Here is a 20721-nt window from a genome sequence, read left to right on the forward strand (position 1 = left end):
GGGTCTTCAATAAGGAGTGGGGAGAGTGCAGGGAGCACCATCCTGCCAGAAGCGGGCCACGTCCTAGAGCACCACACACCTAGCGTTCGGGCCTGCTAAGTGCCCGGGTGAGTGGGAGAGGGCAAGTGCTCGGAGAGGGCTGGCAGCTGGAGGACGGGGTGCCCTGCAGGCCACCTCATCAACGGTGGCCACAGGAGTGCGGTGAGCAAGGAGGGGATGAGGCCGCTCCAACCCCGGGGAGGAAGGGGGCCTGGCTGCGGAGGGGGAGCTGCATCTTCCTAAGTCCCAGTCTCCTCGTCTATGAAACCAGTACCTTCCATTTAAGGTTGTTCTCAGGACCTTATAAGGCCAGGAATGCCGTGTGCTTAGCGGTCTCTGGAACACAGGGAGAACAAGGCGAGTGACAGAGACAGGACAAGGACAGGGAGGAGAGTGGAGTGGAGGGACTGGGGGGTGGGGCCCACACCACTGTCGTCACCGTCAGGAACAAGCTTGCTGATGAGCCCCAAACCACCGAAGTGTGCGTGAGAACGTGTGTGACAATTCACTCGTTAGAACCTGGGCTTGTATGAATACAGAAAAAGGTCAAAAGCAGAGAGAATAATCAATGCGATAAGAAGAACCGTGTTAAGGGCAAAGGATATGTCCCAGATAGCAGATTTAAATGTTCTAAAATCTTGGCAAATCTCTATCTTCTGAAGTACTAATCCCACACGCCATCCAAACACCAGAGAGCAGTCATGTGGGTGCTGTGCTCTCCCTCCTCGCCCAACCTCCCACCCTCCAGACCCACGGAGCCACTCTACCAAACGGGAGGCTGTGTGACAGGAGCCTTGAAATAGGTAAGCTTCAAGAAAAGTCTCGTAAACCGTATTTTAAGAAGCACAGGAAACCCTCCAAATACCTGTTTAGAAAAAGCGAAGTGATGGGAGGGTTTGTAAATTGTAAACTACAATTACGTACACACAGTACATTTTATGACAAATACAAACCTATTGATGCCAGTCCTTCAGGTCTGCTTGAAATTCTTATAATGTTCCTATCTCCCTTTAAGAAAAATATTTCATTTTCTGTGCAGGAAACAGATACGATATCACCAGATCCTTCCAAACCAGCAATTGTAGCCTGTCCAAAAAAGGAAAGAAAAGAAAAGAAAAGAAAATCACACAACCAGGCAACAGTAATAGCTGAAAACACACAAACATGTGCAGGAGTCCTACAAAGTCAAATGACAACTGTGCTTTGTTATGGCCACTTTCTGAAACTTCTGAAGAGTAATTCGAAGCAGGGGCCCCTGGCTGGCTCTGTCAGGGGAGCTCAGGACTCTGGGTCTCAGGGTGGTAAGTTCAAACCCCACGTTGGGTGTAGAGATTAAATTAAAAAAGAGTAATTCAGGGGCGCCTGGGTGGCTCAGTCGGTTAAGCGTCCGACTTCAGCTCAGGTCACGATCTCACGGTCCGTGGGTTCGAGACCCGCGTCGGGCTCTGGGCTGATGGCTCAGAGCCTGGAGCGTGCTTCTGATTCTGTGTCTCCCTCTCTCTCTGCCCCTCCCCTGTTCATGCTCTGTCTCTCTCTGTCTCAAAAATAAATAAACGTTAAAAAAAATTAAAAAAAAAAAAAAAAGAGTAATTCAGAGCCAAAGTAGGTAATATCTGACAGGTACGTGATAGTCACCTTGCCGGTAAACTCACGAGACCGAGCGGGTTGTCTGCCTCTCCTCTCAGCCACTTGGAACCGCGTCCCACCTGCGCCCGACCCCCTTGGACGTGGAGCTCAGCCTCCTTGGCTGGACCTGCCTGTCAGCCTCCCACAACTGCCCTGGGCTGTGGTACAGGTGCCCCGAGTGGAACGGGCCAGTCCAAACCCCAGCCTTGTTCCTCCATGACGCCATGGCCTCTGCTCAGACTCCTTTCCTGACTCTTGTTCCCTGGGAGAGTTCCAACTCGATTCAGACACCGCCTCCTTGGGTAACGGACCCCGGCGAGCTCAGCCTCAGTGGCCCTGCCCTGCCCAGGACTCATCACAGCTCACAGCACTCTGGACAAATGTCCACGGGCATGTCGCTCCTGGGCTGCAGTGATGAGCTGCCTGGGCTAGGCCCCTACTGTGTGTGCTCCTGTGGGAGAGACTCGTGTGCACTGCACTTCACAGCTCTGGATGAACGGGGGCGGGGAGAGGCCCTGATGCCACCTGGGATGTCCAGAGCCTGCAACAAGTTTTAAAAATTCTCTTTTCAGCCAACAATACAAACAAGAGGCCATTCAGTGTAGAGAGAAAAGTGTCTAAATTCTTTGTTAATTTTTAATAACCCTGAGGAATAGCTAAAAACGTGCCCTTAGTTTGAAAGACTCTGATGGCAGCCATAACGCACACACGGACAGACCCTTTGTCTCCGTTTCTCTACGTCTAAAATGAAGTTAATTGCACCTGTTGGAAAAAGCACTGGGGGTGAGGGCTCAGAAGAAAGAACTGATGTGTAATCACCAAACGTTTTGACCCCACTAACTACCAAGTGTGTATCAAGTTCCTAGAGTACCCAGAGAAAAAAGAAAACTGAAGTTGTCTGTACGTGAAGAATACAAAAATGCCTTTCAAAGTGCTCCTTAGGAAGAGAAACCAGCTCAGGGCAAAAAGGCAGCTTGGTGGCCCCAACCCAACTAACTCTGCCCTCAAGTTCCAGGTGAGGAAGTTCCAGGTAGGGCAGACGAGACTCCTGCTTAGAGGCAGAAGAGCTAGAAGGTTCTACCAAAACCAAACATTTCTTCAAATCTACAAAATAATCAGACCATCACTTGATTTCCTTAACTGGCTCAATGGAAAAAAGTAAAGCATTAGGATCAATATTGTTCCTTCTATCATCCTGAGAGACAGTCTGTGGATGAACATCCTACAGACACCAAAGCTGTGGTGCGATCACGTCACTCACCTGGTTGACAGTGTCTAGAAGATAAATGCTATATTCATTCCAACTCAACACCCAGCCTTCTTGGAAGAAACATGAAACGAGCCCCAGGTGCTTCTCAGGTAAGCTGCAACTTCCCCTGTTGGAGGATTCCAGACGCGGGTACAGTTCGAAAGGCTTGACTCCTCCGGCAAAGACATCTTTTAAGATAAACGTGGCTTGAACAGTCCCATGGATGTCCGCCTTCCAGAGCCGGAGCCCAGGCCGTGACGCATACAAAGTCAGATCACTTTGCTTACAGAGCCCTGGTATAAAACAAGCTCCAAATTTCCCAGTGCTGATATTACAAGAAAAAAAAAAAAAAAAAACAGAAAAAAACCAAATATGAACTGATTTAAAGCCATGGTTGTCAACCCTTGATATCAACTGTAATAAGAATTTTTTGGCTAAGCCCAAACAAGATTAATGTCTTTTCAGAACCTCTTCTGTGTTTTTTTGTTGTTGTTGTTGTTTTTGTTTTGTTGTTGTTAATGGAACCATACTGTCATCTCTGCCCACAGAGGACAAGGTCTCTGTATCATACTTCCTGCAACCCCCTCAGAACTGTGTACCCAGTACTGTTAAGCCAGTATCCCGATTCATGGCGACTATTATGGTGCCAGGCCCCAGGCTCTGTCTCCACCCTCTGGCTCAATCCTCACCACGGCCCCGTGTGGCGAACAGTACAGCTCCTGTGTCCGAGAAAAGGAAACTGAAGCAGATGCGGACAAATCCAGGTCTGACTATCCTCCCCCTGTTCGGAAAGTCTGTTCCTTTTAACGTCTGATCGCTGTACTCACTCCCACATCCCAGTGAATGAGCATCACGCCTACAACTGAGTCTAAACCCATCATAGGAACCTGCTTCTCTTCCGGTCCCCAGGCGTGGTATTTTTTCTCTATTTTTAAAATTATGGGGGCACCTGGGTGGCTCAGTTGGTGAAGCATCCAACTTTGGCTCAGGTCATGATCTCACAGCTCGTGGGTTCGAGCCCACATCAGGCCCTGTGCTGACAGCCCAGAGCCTGGAGCCTGTTTTGGATCCTGTGTCTCCTTCTCCCCCTGCCCCTTCCCCACTCATGCTCTGTCTCTGTCTCTCTCTCAAAAATAAATAAACATTAACAAATTTTTTTTAATTATGAAATACCTAACACAAAAGAATGTATGCTTTATATATGTTTTATTGTATATACCATATATATAAATTATATATATATACTATATTACATATATGTATTTATAGGTACATAAAAGTTATGAAATCTAATAAATGAAGTGCACACCTGGGAATTTATCCCTCAACTTCAGAAATAAATCATCAGCGACACTGTTGATGTTCTCTCATGTTCCTAAAAAAGTTCCTGCCCCTCTGTTCCCCAGGTATGACCACTAGACTGAATTTTGTGTTTATTATTCCCTTTTACTGACAGTTTAACCACATACCTATGTATTCCTAAACACTATGAAATTTACAATTTCATTTGTATAAAAAAAGTATGATGCCATTTGTATACTTTTGCAACTTGCTTTTTTTTAAGTTTATTTATTTATTTTGAAACAGAGAGAGAGGGCACACATGAGTAGAAGAGGGGCAGAGAGAAGGAGAGAGACAATCCCAAGCTGGTTCTGTGCTGTCAGCACAGAGCCCCATGTGGGGCTCAATCACACAACCTGGGATCATGATCTGAGCCGAAATCACGAGGTGGATGCTCAACCGACTGAGCCACCAGGAGCCCCTTAACATTATATTTTTAAGGTTTATCTTTACTGATAAAAAAGCTACACCTCATTCATTCTGACTGCTACACAGTAGTCCGCAAGTTATTTATTCACTTTCTTGCTGATGAGCATTTGCATTATTTCTACATTTTTATTTTAAACAGTAGTGCCCTGAGCATTTTCGCACAGACCTCCTAGTGCACAGGTATAAGAGTCTGTCAAGGACCTTTCAGAGATGGAACCACTGCTCTGTTGGGTAACTGCTGGGTTTCTGGATAAGAACAAATTCAGGTTTGGAAGACAATTTCAAACTTTTTTCAACGTGATTATACCAACCTATGTTTCCACCAGTAATCCTGAAGTTCTTTTTTTTTTTTTTTTTAAAGATCCTATTTTTTAAGTAATCTCTATACTGAACGTGGGGCTCAAACTCACAACCCTGGGATCAAGAGTTATACGCTTCCCTAACTGGGCCACCCAGGCACCCCTCTGAGTTCTCACTGTCCCTCGACTTTGCCTGATCTCAGGCTCCTGCCAGACCTGAAAGTTTAAGAGTTTCAGTCCAGGGGCACTGCGTGGCTCAGTCAGTTGAGCGTCCAACTCCTGATTTTGGCTCAGGTCATGATCCCAGGGTTGTGAGGTTGAGCTCTGTGTCAGGCTCTGTGCTGACCATGGAGTGTGCTTGGGATTCTGTCTCCCTCCCTCTGCCCCTCTCCCCCACTTATTCTCTCTCTCTCTCTCTCTCTAAAAGAAATAACAAATTAAAAAAAAAGTTTCAGGGGCGCCTGGGTGGCTCAGTCAGTTAAGCGTCCAACTTTGGCTCAGGTCATGATCTGACAACTTGTGGGTTCGAGCCCCGCGTCAGGCTCTGTGCTGACAGCTCAGAGCCTGGTGCCTGCTTCGGATTCTGTGTCCCCCTCTCTCTGCTCTTCCTCCACCTGTGTGCTCATGCGCTCTTTCTCTGAAAAATGAATAACCATTACAAAGAAAAAAAAAGTTTCAGTCCAGCCCTGAGTCCTGCTGATCCTCTCTCCAAAACGCTTCTAATTTTTTTTTTTTTTTTAACATTTATTTATTTTGAGAGAGAGAGGGCGTGCACATACAGGAGGGAGAGAGAATCCTAAGCAGGCTCTGTGCTGTCAGCAAGGAGCCTGACCCGGGGCTCAAACTCATAAACCGTGAGACCATGACCTGAGCCGAAAGAAATCAAGAGTTGGATGTTTAACCTACTAAGCCACCCAGGTGCCCTTGTATGTCTCTGATTTTCAACAGTAGAAAGAGCACTGGCTCTAGGTTGACAGCTGGGCTCAATTTCTAGCCCTGACATAGAATTGCCATGTGGTTGCAACCTTCCTGGCTCTCAGTTTCCTAATCTGTAAACCAGGGGTCATTCCCCCCATCTCAAAGGTTAAGTGAGGATTAAGTGACACAATCTCTGAAGGCACAAAAGCACTGCTGGTGACACTATGTCTCACAAATGCTCACCAGCCACCCACAGGGCTACAGGGACCCACAGCCGGGAGCTACCTGTGGGTCCATCCATGTCCCCACTACGTGCTCCCTACCTATGTGCTCCCTACGCTCTCCTCACCCTCCCTGCACACAGCAGAGCCCTGTAGGGTGCCACCGTGTGGCCCTCCTAAGGGGCTGTCCCCAGAGCGCATCCCACACAGCCACACAGATAAACTTATCTGGACATTTCTCTGCACTTCAGTATCCCCCTAGGTCCCTCTGGCTCCGGTAACTCAATCCTTCTGGACGAGGTCCAAGGAGGACATCGAATATCAAGTTTACTTTGAAACAAAGATTGTTAGATTAGCCAAGAGTGTTCTACGCTGTAGATCATTCATGGACAGTGCTAAAATCGGCATCGTGCTCGATTACTGCGTTTGGTGGATCTGTTCTGGAAAGATTCACTAAATAGACCCAGACGAGTTCTACGGAACATTCCGTAATCTCTTCCTCTTACCCTTCCTGTCAAATCAATTTCTACTTGGTGATCCAACTGTTAACTGTTTTCCTTCTATTTATAGGTCCTCTGAAAAATCTCTTGTCACTCCCATTTTGATTTGCTCACCTTAGGTCACTCATGCACTCATTTTAACAAACGCGTGGGGAGTTCCTGCGTTATGTAAGACCCAGTGCTGGGGGCAACATGAAAGGCGAAGGAGGCAAGACCCTGCCCGTGTCTGCGAACACGCCGTGGCAGACGGCACGTGTGCGGGAACTGCCGTGTGGGCACCTGGCTGGCGCTGTATCCGAGAGAGGCTCTAAGGGCTGCCCCACAGTCCAGATGGGACGTGTCCTGCCCGGGGCACGAGAGGGCCAAACCCAGGACTACCACCCGGCTGAGGGGCGGGCGGGCCCTCTGGGGGAAGGAACGTGCCGACGGGGTCCTGGTGGGTGGCTGGCTGGCTCTGAGGAACTGCTACATGTGGTGAGTGAGCCGAGGGAAGGCAGTGAAGTTGGAGATAACTGGCTAGAGTGAGGGGTGAGTCGTCCTAAACCGCTGGCTTGGCCGCCATCCACCCACTCGTGGTCCCGATTCTGCAGCACCTGATGTCATTCTGGATGGGTCCCTCAGACTCCAACCTTTAAGGTCTAGGAATCGCGGGGTTCTAAAATCATAACTAAGTTAACCTACCTACTTAATTCTGGTGGAGGTCATTTCCAGAAAAATCACTGATGACTTTAAAAACCACTTTAATTCCCTTTATGAGCCACATTAATATGAAAAGTGTGTTTTTTATGTTTTTTTAAGTTTATTTATTTTGAGAGAGAGTATGCATGAGCGGGGGAGGGGCAAGGTGAAAGACAGAGAGAGAATCCCCCGCGGTCTCCACCCTGTCGGCACAGAGCCCGATGCAGGGCTAAAACCCACGAACCGTCAGATCATGACCTGAGCCGAAATCAAGAGTCGGACACCCAACAGAGCCCCCCAGGCACCCCTGAAAGGAGTGTTCTCTAACGTGATGTATAATTTATGGTGCCAGAGACCTGAAATGCTGAGCGTGGACAGAGGACCTGACACAGGACAAAGAAAATCTAAGATGGGTGACACAAGGCTCCATGGCCAACTGCCCACAGACCGTCACACGGGCACGAGGGTGGGGACCCTGCTCCAGAACTTGATGCTGGCTCTGCAGGGGCACGCACTCCATGTGACTGCAACGTGCAGGGGCCCCGACGACCGGACGGTCCCCATGTGAAACAGTGCAACACAGACCTGGAGATAAACCCTGAGGACAGCAGAGACACAACACGCTTGGGGCCGGCTGGGGTCTCTGAGATCTTCTGGGCGTAACATGTGTCTTACCTGGTCCGGTCTGAGGGGGGTCGCCACCTCCATCCGAAGAGCACAACCCCACCCCTGCTGAGGTTCCCTGCCTGTAAGCGTACCTGTGCCCACGCCCTGCTCCCTGCCGAGAACACCCGGCCCCATCCAAGCCCCGCGCCCTCTGGGGTGGCCCGCCAGCGGGCTCCAGGGAGGCCATGACAGGTGCCAACATCTCAACCTCCGTGCCGGCCCGTGCCAGCCACCCGGCACCGGCCTCATGGTCCGTCTCTACAAACCTCCCACCAGACCCGCTCCCCACCAGGCGCCCCTTACGCCATGTGTGTTCCCTCTGACAAAAACCAGCTGTCTCCGCACACGGCTATCCTGGCCCCTCCGGGCCCACCAGGCCCCGGCCTCTCTCATAAGCAAGGCCGTGTGCAGCCACCAGGCTACCAAATCCGAAGGTCTGTCTCAGGCCATCTCTCGGGCCGTCAGCAGCTCTGACAGCCCCGTGACACTCCCCCCGCGTAGCCCCCAACTTCTCCCTCCCCTGACTGCCCTCCTCCAGTTACCATCTCGCCAGGGGGCGAGCTCTAACTGCCGCCCTCATGCTATGGGCTCCCAAGCGTGCGCCTGCCCTCCACCTGCCCCTCCGGCTCTCCACAGGGAGGAAGACTGTGCCACCTCGTCCACAACACTGTTCTGGCCTCTCCCCCAGGCCCCGCCCCCCACCCCCCACCCGACCCACGGCTTAGGCCGCAGCCTCTGGCTGATTTCTTTCTCTCACTCCCCACCCGGTCAGCTCTGCCCTGCGAGCATTCCCAGCACCCTGCCCTGGCCTGAGCCCCGGACTGCCCCCCTGAGCTGCCACTCTTGCCCCTCCCAGGACAGCGCGGGTGACTTGTCCTGGTCAGAGCCGTTCACAAGGGCCAGCGTGCCGGAAGAAAGCGGCCCCCGGCGAGGCCGCAAAGCCTGCCGCGTGGGGTCCCACCCGGGCCCCTCCTCTGCTCCACACACACCTGGCCTTGCTGCTCCCCAAAGCCTCGGGTGCCTGGCGCGTGCACTGCTCCTGCTTCTCGCCGAGGTCCTCTCGTGAGTCCTCCTGCCCTTCCTTCAGGAGTCTGCCCCGGTCCTCACCACCCCTGCTGCGTACCCACAGCACACGGCCGTGTCCCCTGCTCCCTCCTCTCTGGCCCATATGCTCTAGTCCAAATCTAGTCCGATTTATTACTATGAACATTCTAGAACACATTTAATGTCAGCCTCCCAGCCCAGGAACAGGAGCCCCGAGAGTAGAGCCTTTCCCTGTTCACAGCTGTCTCCTCAGACCGAGAAAGATGCTGGCCACAGCAGAGACTTGGTAAGGATTTTTTAATGTCACGTGAACACACAATGTCCCTACGTAAACACCCGATGTCAGAGGTCTCGGTGTCACCTATAGGTAATGACTGAATTTTTGTCTCTGGCTGAGACCTGTGTATGTCCCTCCTCACTGTGACTCCCACTTGGCGACCTAACAAGCACCTCCAACTCAACAGAACAGAAGTCTAGACTGCAAGCCCAGGCTCCCCGCGGTGCACCCACCGCCGCTGCCTCACTGCCATTGCCAGAAGCACCGAAATCTATTCTTTTCTTCCCCTTGCCCCTCTACCCAATCCACCGTCCAGCCCCGTGCTTCCTATCTCCAAATTACGGCTCCCCGCTGACGGCCACCACCAGGGGCCAGCCTCCACGCCTGCTCCTCACCGTCCCCCTCCTGCCAATCTCCGATGAAGTCTCCACACAGAACCAAGGTGAGCTCCGAGAGGTTGCTCAGGTTGCTAATGTCCTGCCTAAAGCACTTCAATGGCTTTCTGTCATGCCTAGAATAACTCGGGCGACAGCATGTGGTCCCTCTGGTCCCCGTCCCCAAGCTGGCTCAGGGCCTCCTTTGCAATCTCATTTTACACCTGCACCTCTCCACGGTCACCCCGGGCCCCTCCGGCTCCACAAACATTGCTCCCTGGCCCATTCCGAGGCCTCGGCATGTTCCGCTCCCTGAGACCAGAATGCTCTTCCACCGGCCCTTCCCACGCTTGAGGCTTCGGCTCCAATGGCGCTTCTCCATAGAAGCCTTTCCCGACTGTTCTAAAGAACGTGCTACCCCCACCTGTGATGCTTCACCCTGACTGATCCACAATGTCCACAGCGTGCATTGTAGCCTACACATCCGTCCTGCTGGAGGGGGGACACGCGTCCCCTTGCTCACATTCATCCTGCCGGGGCGTGGCAACATGTCTGTCCCCTGGCTCACTGCCGTCCACCACACGCTGCTGCCCGGCAGGCACGCACCCAACACCTGCTGACTGAAACCCTGCTTCCGGAGGGTAGACACAGCAGATGCCCTTTCTGAACTACAATCTAAAATAGCACCCAACAGGGGCGCCTGGGTGGCTCAGTCGGTTGAGCGTCAGACTTCAGCTCAGGTCACAATCTCACGGTTTGTGGGTTCGAGCCCCGCATCAGGATCTGTGCTGACAGCTCAGAGTCTGGAGCCTGCTTCGGGTTCTGTGTCTCCCTCTCTCTGCCCCTCCCCTGCTCATTCTCTCTCTCTCTCTTAAAAATAAAACATTAAAAAATTAAAAAGAACACTAACTTAAAAAAAAAAAAAGCTTAAGAAAATAATAAAATAGCACACAACAGAAAAACAAGCTTGTAAACAGTTTTTCCATTTATTCTGTGTTATCCCCACTTCTCTAAGGCTCAGGGAAATATACTTCCCCGAGAGAAAAGGAACAGATTTGTTGGTGTCTGCAGCCTGGGACAGGGCCTGGCCCGGGCCAGAAGACCTGACTACTCACAGGCACCAGGAGGGGCTCATGGAGAGTGGCTTGTGTTTCCACACAAGAGGCTAGAAGACCAGGGGCGCCTGGGTGGCGCAGTCGGTTGAGCGTCCGACTTCAGCCAGGTCACGATCTCGCGGTCTGTGAGTTCGAGCCCCGTGTCAGGCTCTGGGCTGATGGCTCAGAGCCTGGAGCCTGTTTCCGATTCTGTGTCTCCCTCTCTCTCTGCCCCTCCCCCGTTCATGCTCTGTCTCTCTCTGTCCCAAAAAAAAAAAAAAAAAAAAAAAAAAAAAAACGTTGAAAAAAAAAAAAAAGAGGCTAGAAGACCAGGTTTTAGGAGAAACACTATTGGCTTATCCATGTGAAAAGTAACTGGTCTTTATCTCTCTTTATACTCCACTATCCTTCCAAAAAGACACAATAAAGTAGGACCCTGATGACGAACCAGGACAGGACGCGAAGCAGAAGAGGGGGACACTGGCAGAGGGAAAGGCAAGATGAAGACGTGCACAACCACGGGGCCCAAGCTCCAAATTCTACTGTGCTTACGCTTCCAGGGGCTGTTAACAGGGACATTACGGTTACAGAAAGGGCAAACTGTTGACAGAATCGAGCGGGTATTCAGCACAGAAAACAGAAGCCAAAGGAAGGCATGACCAGATCTTTTATGAGCTAAGGGCTATCATGCTCCTCCCGTCCGACCTCCCCTTCTCCGGGCCATCGTCACCAGCACAGCTGTCACCACCAGCCTCCGTGGGCCCTCCCTCGAGGGCACGGCCAATGCCACCACATCTCCTCGTCAGCCTGCTCTCCACACTCCCCAGCCCACCTGCCACCCTGCCCCTCTGATTCTCAGTTGGCAACAGTGCCCCTTTACCAAGACCGTCTCCAAATCCTGCCGCCTGATTTATAAGCTGCCGGCCCCTGCCCCCTCCTGCTGCCCCCACTTGGCTCTCCATCCCTCTCTGCTCAGAATGAGGGGGTGGCCCCACCACTCTATCCAGCCCCTCCTCACTGACCCCACCGCCACACAAACCGGGCCCCGAGCTCTACAAGCGTGTTTCCGGCAGGGAGGTCACCCATGCGCTCGGCTGCCTCTTCCCGCACGGCTGGTAGGCGGCTGGACTTGGCCTAGCCCTTCTCCCCCTGTCCTTCCAGGTGGCAGGTAAACGGGGGGACGAGCTCTCAGCCTGGCAGCCTCCCCTCCAGAGCCTCCCCACTCCTCTTGGCCAGTTCTACTCCTCCCTCGCTCACTCCCTCAGGAAGTCTGCTGTCACCCCCAGGCCCGGGAGGAGCTTGACAGCACCCCTCACAGCTCCACACTAGGTGACACCGCTGTTAACAACTTTCCCGCTGAGTTTCTCAAGCATCCGTGACGGCGGGCTCACATCCGCCTCGTCTACCAGTTACCCCCGACCCGGCACAGCCTGCACAGTGCAGAGGGGACCGTCACCCCTCCTGTGGCGGACCCAGAGCAGACCACCTCGGAGACTTTCCGGATTCTGGCGCTCGAGGCAGAGTGGCCATGCCTGCAGGTCCCTGCAGCAGATGAGAGGGATGAGCTTTCCCCATCTGATGCTGGCACAGGCGGCCAAGCAGGTTAGGGACCCGTCGGGAGACCCCAGGCTTAGAGCCACTGTGGGCTTGCCTAAGGTAACCTAGGCAAGGTGAACTAGGAAAACTTAAGGCCCCTCTGTAACCGCCACGCTGGGGCATGTGTGACGCTCACCTTTTCCTTGGTTGTGTTCCAATCTGCTTGACAGACTTCTCTTCCGTGTAAAAAAGCAGGCTTCTTTGTAGTGTAGACACGAGCAGAACTTTCTGGCTATAATCCAGCTGCACGATTGAAGATGGCTCTTCTAACACCAAATGGGAGTTACAGACGCCCTGTGGGAGAGGCCAGTTAAACCCAACTCAATGTGGAGTCAATTTACACCTTAAAATGTATGCTGTTCATTCCCAACAGATTCAATGTCAACCCACTATGATGAAATTATTTGGAAAAATTCTTACTAATGAGAAAACAATGTCAACACCTACCTCAGGTTCCATCAAGTTTGACAAGAAACGTTTAAAGGTTTTGTATAATTTCTTTTAAAATGTTTTCAGGGGAGCATTCAAAGAAGAGTCCATAAAGGCCAAAGCGGAAACGTATTGCACTAGGACTATTGTTTACACTAATAGAACACAACAGGACTTTCCATAAGATTATTTGTGACAACTATCACCTAAGGTCACAAGACACTCATCCCCCCAAAGAGCTCAAAGCAATTTTGGGGACATTATATCCTTGCCAACTGAAAGGGTCATAAAAAACAGAAGAAACTGAAATGGTGGTAAATATATTGAAGAACAAAGTAAAATTCTAGAAGGCATTTTACTGCTAACACAAACTCTAATTCTTGGTGTCAAAAGTCTGTTTCTGTATGTTACTTTTCTCCTGAACCAGTTTCTTCAATTGAGTAAGAAAAACTGATGCTCTATCGCAGAACTTTTGGGGGTGGGAGAGAAAAGCAGCAATCAGATATACTGGTAAAATTTACATACAATAAAATTTACCTGTTCAAGATACACAATTCTATGGATTTTGGCGAACACATACAGTCCTATAACCACCGACACCATAACGATAGAGCGATTCTCATTCTCCCCGGACACTGAGTGCTTTTAAAGCAGATTTTCCGGGCACCTGGGTGGCTCAGTCGGTTGAGCGACTGATTTCTGCTCGGGTCATGATCTCATTCATGGTTTGTGAGTTCAAGCCCCGCGTTGGGCTCTGTGCTGATAGAACCTGGAGCCTGCTTCAGATTCTGTGTCTCCCTCTCTCTCTGCCCCTCCCCCTTGGTCTCTCTCTGTCTCAGAAATAAATAAACATTAAAAAAAAAAGCAGATATTCCTCCACATTTGTCGTTACATAAACTGTAGCTTTTCAGTTTTTGACTTATGATGGAACTCAATTCATTGTATTAATTTTGCAAAATCGCACACACTCCCATACCTATTTATGTAAATCTCTTTGTACTTTATCTTAAAAAAAAAAAAAAAAAAAAAAACTACCAGAACCTATCAATAAAGCTGGGAAAAAAAGTTCTCAGTGTGACAAGGATACTGTTTTCTGCATGTGGCTTTCTCTCTACTTCCTGAAATGCAGGCTCACGAGCAGTGCTGCCTGAAAGCCTCAACAGAAGGGAGGTACGACACAGGGACCCTTAATAACCTAAGGCTTTCCTACAGAACAGGTTCTCAAAGTATGGTCTGCAGTCCTCAAGGGTCTCTAAGACCCTTTCAAAGGGTCTGCAAGGTGAACATTATCTTCATTATAACGCTAGGATGCATCTGTCTTTTTCACTGAGCTGACATTTGCTCTGACACAAAAGCCACGGTGGGCAGAACGGGGCACTGAGCCCACTATCTGTCACTGTGCCCTCCACCACCACGCACTCATGACAAAAACGCGCGTTTCACTGAAGACGGTCTCTGTGGCAGAACAATTATAACTGCACCACATCCTTGCTTGTGGGTATGCACGGCTTTGTATTTTGTGTGACAGAGTGGCCCGGCTGCTGCATCCTGAGGTTCTCTGGTTCACTCAAGGAAAAGCACTTGTTCAACACTAAAAGCTGTGAGCTCAACCAGTGGCTTCCCCCCCCTCCCCCCACAGGACACCAATTTACCGGACATACTAGAATTACTCAAACTTGGGTATTTGGCAGACATTTTCAAGATGGACCAAATGGACCTTGTCACTTTAATGACAACGAGTAATCGTGTGCATTACTGACAATAAATACCAAGTTTTCAACTGAAGATTAGAATTGAAAACTTTAGGGGCGCCTGGGTGGCTCAGTCGGTTAAGTGTCCGACTTCAGCTCAGGTCACAATCTCACGGTCCGTGAGTTCGAGCCCCGCGTCGGGCTCTGGGCTGATGGCTCAGAGCCTGGAGCCTGCTTCCGATTCTGTGTCTCCCTCTCTCTCTGCCCCTCTCCCGTTCATGCTCTGTCTCTCTCTGTCTCAAAAATAAATAAAAACGTTAAAAAAAAAATTAAAAAAAAAAAAAGAATTGAAAACTTTATCCACACTTGTGAACTTGACCAATTCCCAGTAGCTAAAGACTTTTCTGATCAGGATGATCATGATATTAACAAAGATGCCTTCTCTGATATTATATAATCAAAATTGACACATTTGAAAAGATCTGCGTCCCTCAGTAGATCAAATGACTGAGCCACCCAGACACCCCTGGGGTCCTCCTTTTAAGCGTGTAGAAGGGTCCTGAGACCAAAAACTTCAAGAACTACTGCTAGAGAAAACTTGTAACAGGGTAGTCTTGGATCAGAGGGACTAAACGCCAGTTGGTCAGTAATTGCTAAATTTCTACAATGCGCGAGGAACGCCCAGTCTCGCGGGGCCCGGTCTGTGTCCCTCACGTGACGAGGTGCAGCACAGGGGCGCACAGAGCCACACACGCGGCGGGAAAGGCGTGGGCTTTAGAGCAGAAACTCAGTGTGGAACCCGCGGGGGACCCAGGGCTGGTGACTGGGTCACGGAGCCTGGGGGTTCTTCATCTCCCGACCGGAGGGGAGCACGCACGGCTCAGGATGAAACAAAACAGCAGACACGCGGGCTGGGCCCTCCTCCTCCTCTGCCACGCCCTCCCACGTGAGGGGCGGGGCCTGGGCGGGGCTTGGCCGGGGGCGGAGCTCTCCACCCAGAAAGCACTGACCTCTGTCCAGGCCACAGTTATGATTACGCAATGCTGCCCGCGGCTCCTGCACACCCTTCTGGGAGACCAGAATGACATGGCGTCTTTTTCTCAGGACCCTTCCACATGCTTAGACACAGGAGGATGAACACTGTGAAGGAAGGCTCCAGTGGAGACAAAGGCCAACCCTTTAGTCACAGGAGGGGAAGCTTAGAAAAGTGAGAGACGTCCTTGAAGGCAAACATTACAAAATAATCGTTGACATTATGAAGGGGCAATGACTGAGCATGCAAACTGTTTGACTAAAATGTAATTATGGATATAATTTCTCCAAATATAAGAAGGCCAAAAATATTTCTGGAAACAGTTTTACCTGGTCTAGATCCAGAGAAGAATAGACAATTTTCCCTTTGTCATCTCCAGAGAACAATTTCATTCCATTGGGGCTCCAAGCCAGAGCTGTTATGCTATTTTTGTGAATACCGGTGACATCAAATCTCCGAAGCTAGGAACGAACGATAAAAATGCGCACAAGAAAGAAAAGATGTGAGATGGGGCTCGTGGCCAAGGGATTATACAGTCCCTCCTACCTACGGAGAAGCTGGTTTTCCCAACCTTGTTTTCCACGCAAAAGCCTGCACAAGGTTCCATCTGGGCATTTATTTTAAAACTGATAGAGGATGGCCAGAGAATATTAAGCAAAATTTAAATTACCCAAATGCGCATTCTGCCAAGCATCCTATCAAGAACAAAAATGGTATCTGATTATAAAAAGCATAGGGTTAAGCTTTTCTGAGCGTGTGTTTTCTGGGTAGATGAGTTTTCATTTTAAAATCCACGAGGAACGGGCCAAGAAGTTAAGAAATGCTAAAGTGACTCGTACTTACTTGTTTATTTCTCCCTGGCAAGGAAGAGACAAGCTGAAAAACAGCAACTCTCCCGGAGGCTGTGCCCGCGGCCACGAGGTCGTCGAAGCAGGCCAGCAACTTCACCACTGTGATGGGTTCCGTTTTCCCCTAAGAGAGCAAATGTTAAAGACAAATGGACCTGTAACCAGGCTGGCTTCCGAGACGCAAACATCACCCGTGAAGGCGGAAGGAGGCGGAAGCTTCATCAGGCTGCAGCCTATACAAAGTCCTGATCGAAAATGTGTACAACTCAGAAAAACAATGACATCTGTTAAACCCTCCTTTTTGTTTCTAGATCTTTATTACTTTTTAAGTTTATTTATTTTGAGAGAGAGAGAAAAAAAAAAAAAAAGCAAGAGCAGGGGAGGGGCAGAGAGAGAAAGAGAACGAGAATCCCAAGCAGGCTCTTTGCTGACAGCTGTGGGCCCGAGGTGAGACTTGAACTCCACATACCATGAGATCATGACCTGAGCCAGAGTTGGACACTTAAATAACTGAGCCACCCAGGTGCCCCTCTAGGTTTTTAATCTTTGAAATGACAAATGAAAAAACTACATTTCTAATGAAGGAAATGCTGATCAATTGAGTGTGAATATTCTAAGTACTGATCAAGAGAGTACCAGGGGCTTGGAGAGCTGTTTCCTGCCCAGAACAGGAATCTGGAGTAAGAAGAGCTTATCTACCCCAGATCCAAGCTCTGCTTTCTTCTCTTAACATGGACAAGTCATTCAATCACTGCAGTTGACGGTCTGCCTGCAGCACAGGCTTGCTGCACGGATCCAGGAGGTGATGCATCTGAAATTTGTTCTTAGATCAATAATCAAATTAAGTAACGCTAACTCAAACTTAATACATTGCTATACTTAAAAGCACATGTACAAGGGGCGCCTGGGTGGCTCAGTCGGTTAAGCGTCTGACTTCAGTTCAGGTCATGATCTCACAGTTCGGGAGTTCGAGCCCTGCATTGGGCTCTGTGCTGACATCTCGGAGCCTGGAGCCTGCTTTGGATTCTGTGTCTCCCTCTCTCTCTCTCCCCCAAATAAATAACAAAAAATTAACAAAAAAAGCACACGTACAAGCACTGCACACAGATACTCAAGGCTTCCAGGCCCACTGAGTGAAACCATTCATTCAGAAAACTCACGCAACCATTTGACCCCGCTAAGATATATGGCAAGAGCTCCAATAAAACACTTTGATCCCTATATTTGGATGCAGTAATTTACACGGTATTCAATCTATCAAATGTGGAGGTATACCCTCCACATTCAGGGTACAGAGTCAGCTGCTATGGTAACATAAACTGAAGTAGGTCGCAGTCCCGCCCTCTTAAAGCTGAGCTGTGGCAATGAGCCGGGCACATGAAAAGCCGCCTACAGCCAGTGGGGGTGGTGATGACTGCGCTTGCTTTCATCTGGTACTTTACAGCTTTCAGGGTATTCTCAGGGGCTCTAAATATATCTGATGAGATCGTGATGTAGGGGAAGGGCTTTGGATCTTAAGCTATAGGAAGGCAAAGGGGAGCCCAGGAAGATTCCTGACTTTGCCAGTGTATGGTCAGAAGTGTTTCTGATAACCCTGATCGGGTGTAGCACAGAAGGAGGAGGAAGTGCGACCAGGCGGCGAGACCAGCCGGGGGCCTTTTGCTATAGTTCGGGCCGGAGGCCGGAGGTCATACGTGCCTCGTGGAGAGAAGTGGCAAGCTGAACGGGCAGGAAGGCAGTAAACCCTGATGGAGAAAGAAGACTCTGTTAAGACCTGTTTGCCATGATGACAGCACCAAGGAGAACAGCACAGCGGCTCTCCTTTACTGAGCATTCTGAGCCAGGCGACCTGGTAAGCGCTTCACATGCATTACCTCCTTGATTCCTCACGCATCCGTGAGGGCAGGTGCTGTGGTTTTCTTCGTTTGACAAAGGTTAAGTGGTTTGTGTAAGGACACAGCACCGGAGGAGTCAAGAGTTGGGATTCACGCCTAAGTGTGACCGGAGGCCCTGCCTCGCTGCTCTCTGCGCTGAGTGGGAATCCGCACGCCCCGCAGATGGGAGGCTCGGGAGGCTTGGCAGGCTTGTGGAGAAGAAGGAAAATAAGGGGACTTTATCATCTGCGGCGTGGAAAACACGAGTGCTGATGCTGTGAGCAGAATCCACTGGCGCTGCTCTGAGGAAAGACAGTGCCAGAACATGCTTTAGACGTGGACAGTGTTGACATGGCAGCAGGCTGGTGAAGACAATACTGTCCTGCGAATTCATAATTATTAGAACTGCCACCACATCAGGAATCAAGATCCCTTATTGGAGACCTTGCCGTGTCATAGCACAAAGCGGTGGTGTAATTTTTCTGAATGAGTGGTTTCAAAATAAAAATCATCATTCAGGTGGGCTGGAAGCCTGAGTATCTATGTGCGATGCATGTACACATGCTTTTTAATAAACTAACATTGTGACTTAACGCTATTTAATATGATCATTAGTGTTACAGTTCTTAAGAACCAAAACATCGCAAGAATCAGAATATCAATACTTAGCTATACTTTAGATGGAAACAAAATACGAGGCTTCAACTTCCTATAGTATGAGTGTAGCTATTCTGAAAAAACGTTCCTCTCCAAACATCTAGAAATGCTGAGTAAGATACACAAAACACCCTTTTAAATGCATAGCTGATCTCTAGGAAGTAAAAATCAACAGAGGCCAAAGCCGATAAGAATACTGTCAAACCAGACCAGAAGGCAGCCCTGAAGCTACGGGCTGCCTCAGAACTGTCTGACCAACACCAAGAGCCTTGGTTTCCTGAGCTGAACAGGGCTAAATGCGGACAAGGCTTCAGGCCAGATGAGGTGGGAACTGGAACGGCCATCCCCTGCAAAAGCCCCTGAAGACCCCCTGAAGGCCTAACCATCAAAGTGTAAACTAGGGAAAAATCAATTTGCTGGCAAATGGAGCTGACAAGGAACTCTGTCTTCTCTCAGACATTGGCTAGAGTGAATAAAAGAGAAGAATGTTCCCCAAGAATCTGTCACCACCAGCCTGCCCTATTCAGCATCTGAGTTTGAATTTATCTTCTGTTTCCACTCAAAAAGAGCTCCATGCCAGGCAGTTGACCTGAAGTGCATCTATGTTAGCTGCACGCCAAGAGGCCTGGCAGAGGGAGTCTAAACCCCATCTGTGGGACACAGTCTCGACCCAGGTCCCTCAGATTCACACGTATTAGGACCAGTCACAGAGCTTCTAATTAGAAACCACCATGAGAAAAAGGCCCCATGAAGAAGAATCAACTAAAAAAACACAGTAACAGGGACTCCTGGGTGGCTCAGTCGGTTAAGCGTCTGACTTCGGCTCAGGTCATGGTCTCACGGTTTTTGAGTTTGAGCCCCATGTTGGGCTCTGTGCTGACACCTTGGAGCCTGGAGCCTGCTTCGGATTCTGGGTCTCCCTCTCTCTCTCTCTCTGCCCCCCCCCCCCCCCCCGCACTCTCTCTCTCTCTTTCTCTCAAAAGTAAATAAACATGAAAAAAATAATTTTTTAACACAATAACAGAATTGTACAACCCTTTGCCTCCACCCAAGTACAGCATTTAGATCGAAGAGACCCAGAGCATAAAAGAAATATGCTTAACATTTTAAAGAAATATATACAGAATTTAAAACATAATAGTAACCTACTATCGGAAATAGAAATGAAAGAGTCAAAAGAATTTAAAATCTTAATGGGTGATTAAATAGCAGATTAGTCAGAGCTGAAAGAAAATTATTGAACTAGATGACAGATCTGTGCCACGTACAGAGAGGAAAAGATAAGAAACGTGAAAGAGCAGAGTCCTAGGGGACAGAATCCAAAGATCCATCTAATTGGGATGCCAGAAGAAAAGAGGGTAACAGAAGGCAACATCTTCAGAGATAAGGGCTAAAAGTTACCCAGAATTGATGAAAGACCCGTGTCCTCAGGAGCACAAGCCTTGAAAAAGTTTAACAGAAAGAAATCCACATATACACACTGTGTAGTGAAACGCTAAAACCTCAGATGCCGAGAAGATATTGATATGTCAGAAAAAAGGGCACATGACCAGATATGAGTAATTATTAAAAACCAAACTTCTCGGGGCACCTGGCTGGCTCGGTTGGTCGAGTGCGTGACTCTCGATTTTGGGGTTGTGAGTTCAAGCCCCTTGTTGGGTGTAGAGAGTGCTTGAAAATAAAATGTTTAGGGGCACCTGGGTGGTTCAGTTGGTTAAGCATCTGACTCTTGGTTTTGGTTCAGGTCATGGTCTCCTGGTGGTGAGATCGAGCCCCTCATTGGGCTCCATGCTGTGCATGCAGCCTGCTTAAGATCCTCCTTCTCCCTCTCGTCCTGC

General features: G+C 49.6%; 1 protein-coding gene across 4 annotated transcripts in view; it reads right to left on the minus strand.

Annotated features, from left to right (window-relative positions):
- TECPR2 (tectonin beta-propeller repeat containing 2) overlaps nucleotides 1–20721 on the minus strand; it is a 107419-nt gene that overhangs the window by 62071 nt on the left and 24627 nt on the right. For all 4 annotated transcript variants that reach the window (XM_025918881.2, XM_086708762.1, XM_086708763.1 and 1 more), the window contains 5 exons: nucleotides 16348–16476; nucleotides 15834–15965; nucleotides 12488–12645; nucleotides 2927–3239; nucleotides 993–1125 (listed from right to left, as the gene is read on the minus strand). In XM_025918881.2, the coding sequence (XP_025774666.1) occupies nucleotides 993–1125; nucleotides 2927–3239; nucleotides 12488–12645; nucleotides 15834–15965; nucleotides 16348–16476 (865 nt within the window). The remainder of the gene's footprint in view (nucleotides 1–992; nucleotides 1126–2926; nucleotides 3240–12487; nucleotides 12646–15833; nucleotides 15966–16347; nucleotides 16477–20721) is intronic.

The sequence above is a fragment of the Puma concolor genome, chromosome B3 (genome assembly GCF_028749965.1).
Source record: "Puma concolor isolate L17-30 chromosome B3, mPumCon1.1.hap2, whole genome shotgun sequence".
Taxonomy (NCBI): domain Eukaryota; kingdom Metazoa; phylum Chordata; class Mammalia; order Carnivora; family Felidae; genus Puma; species Puma concolor.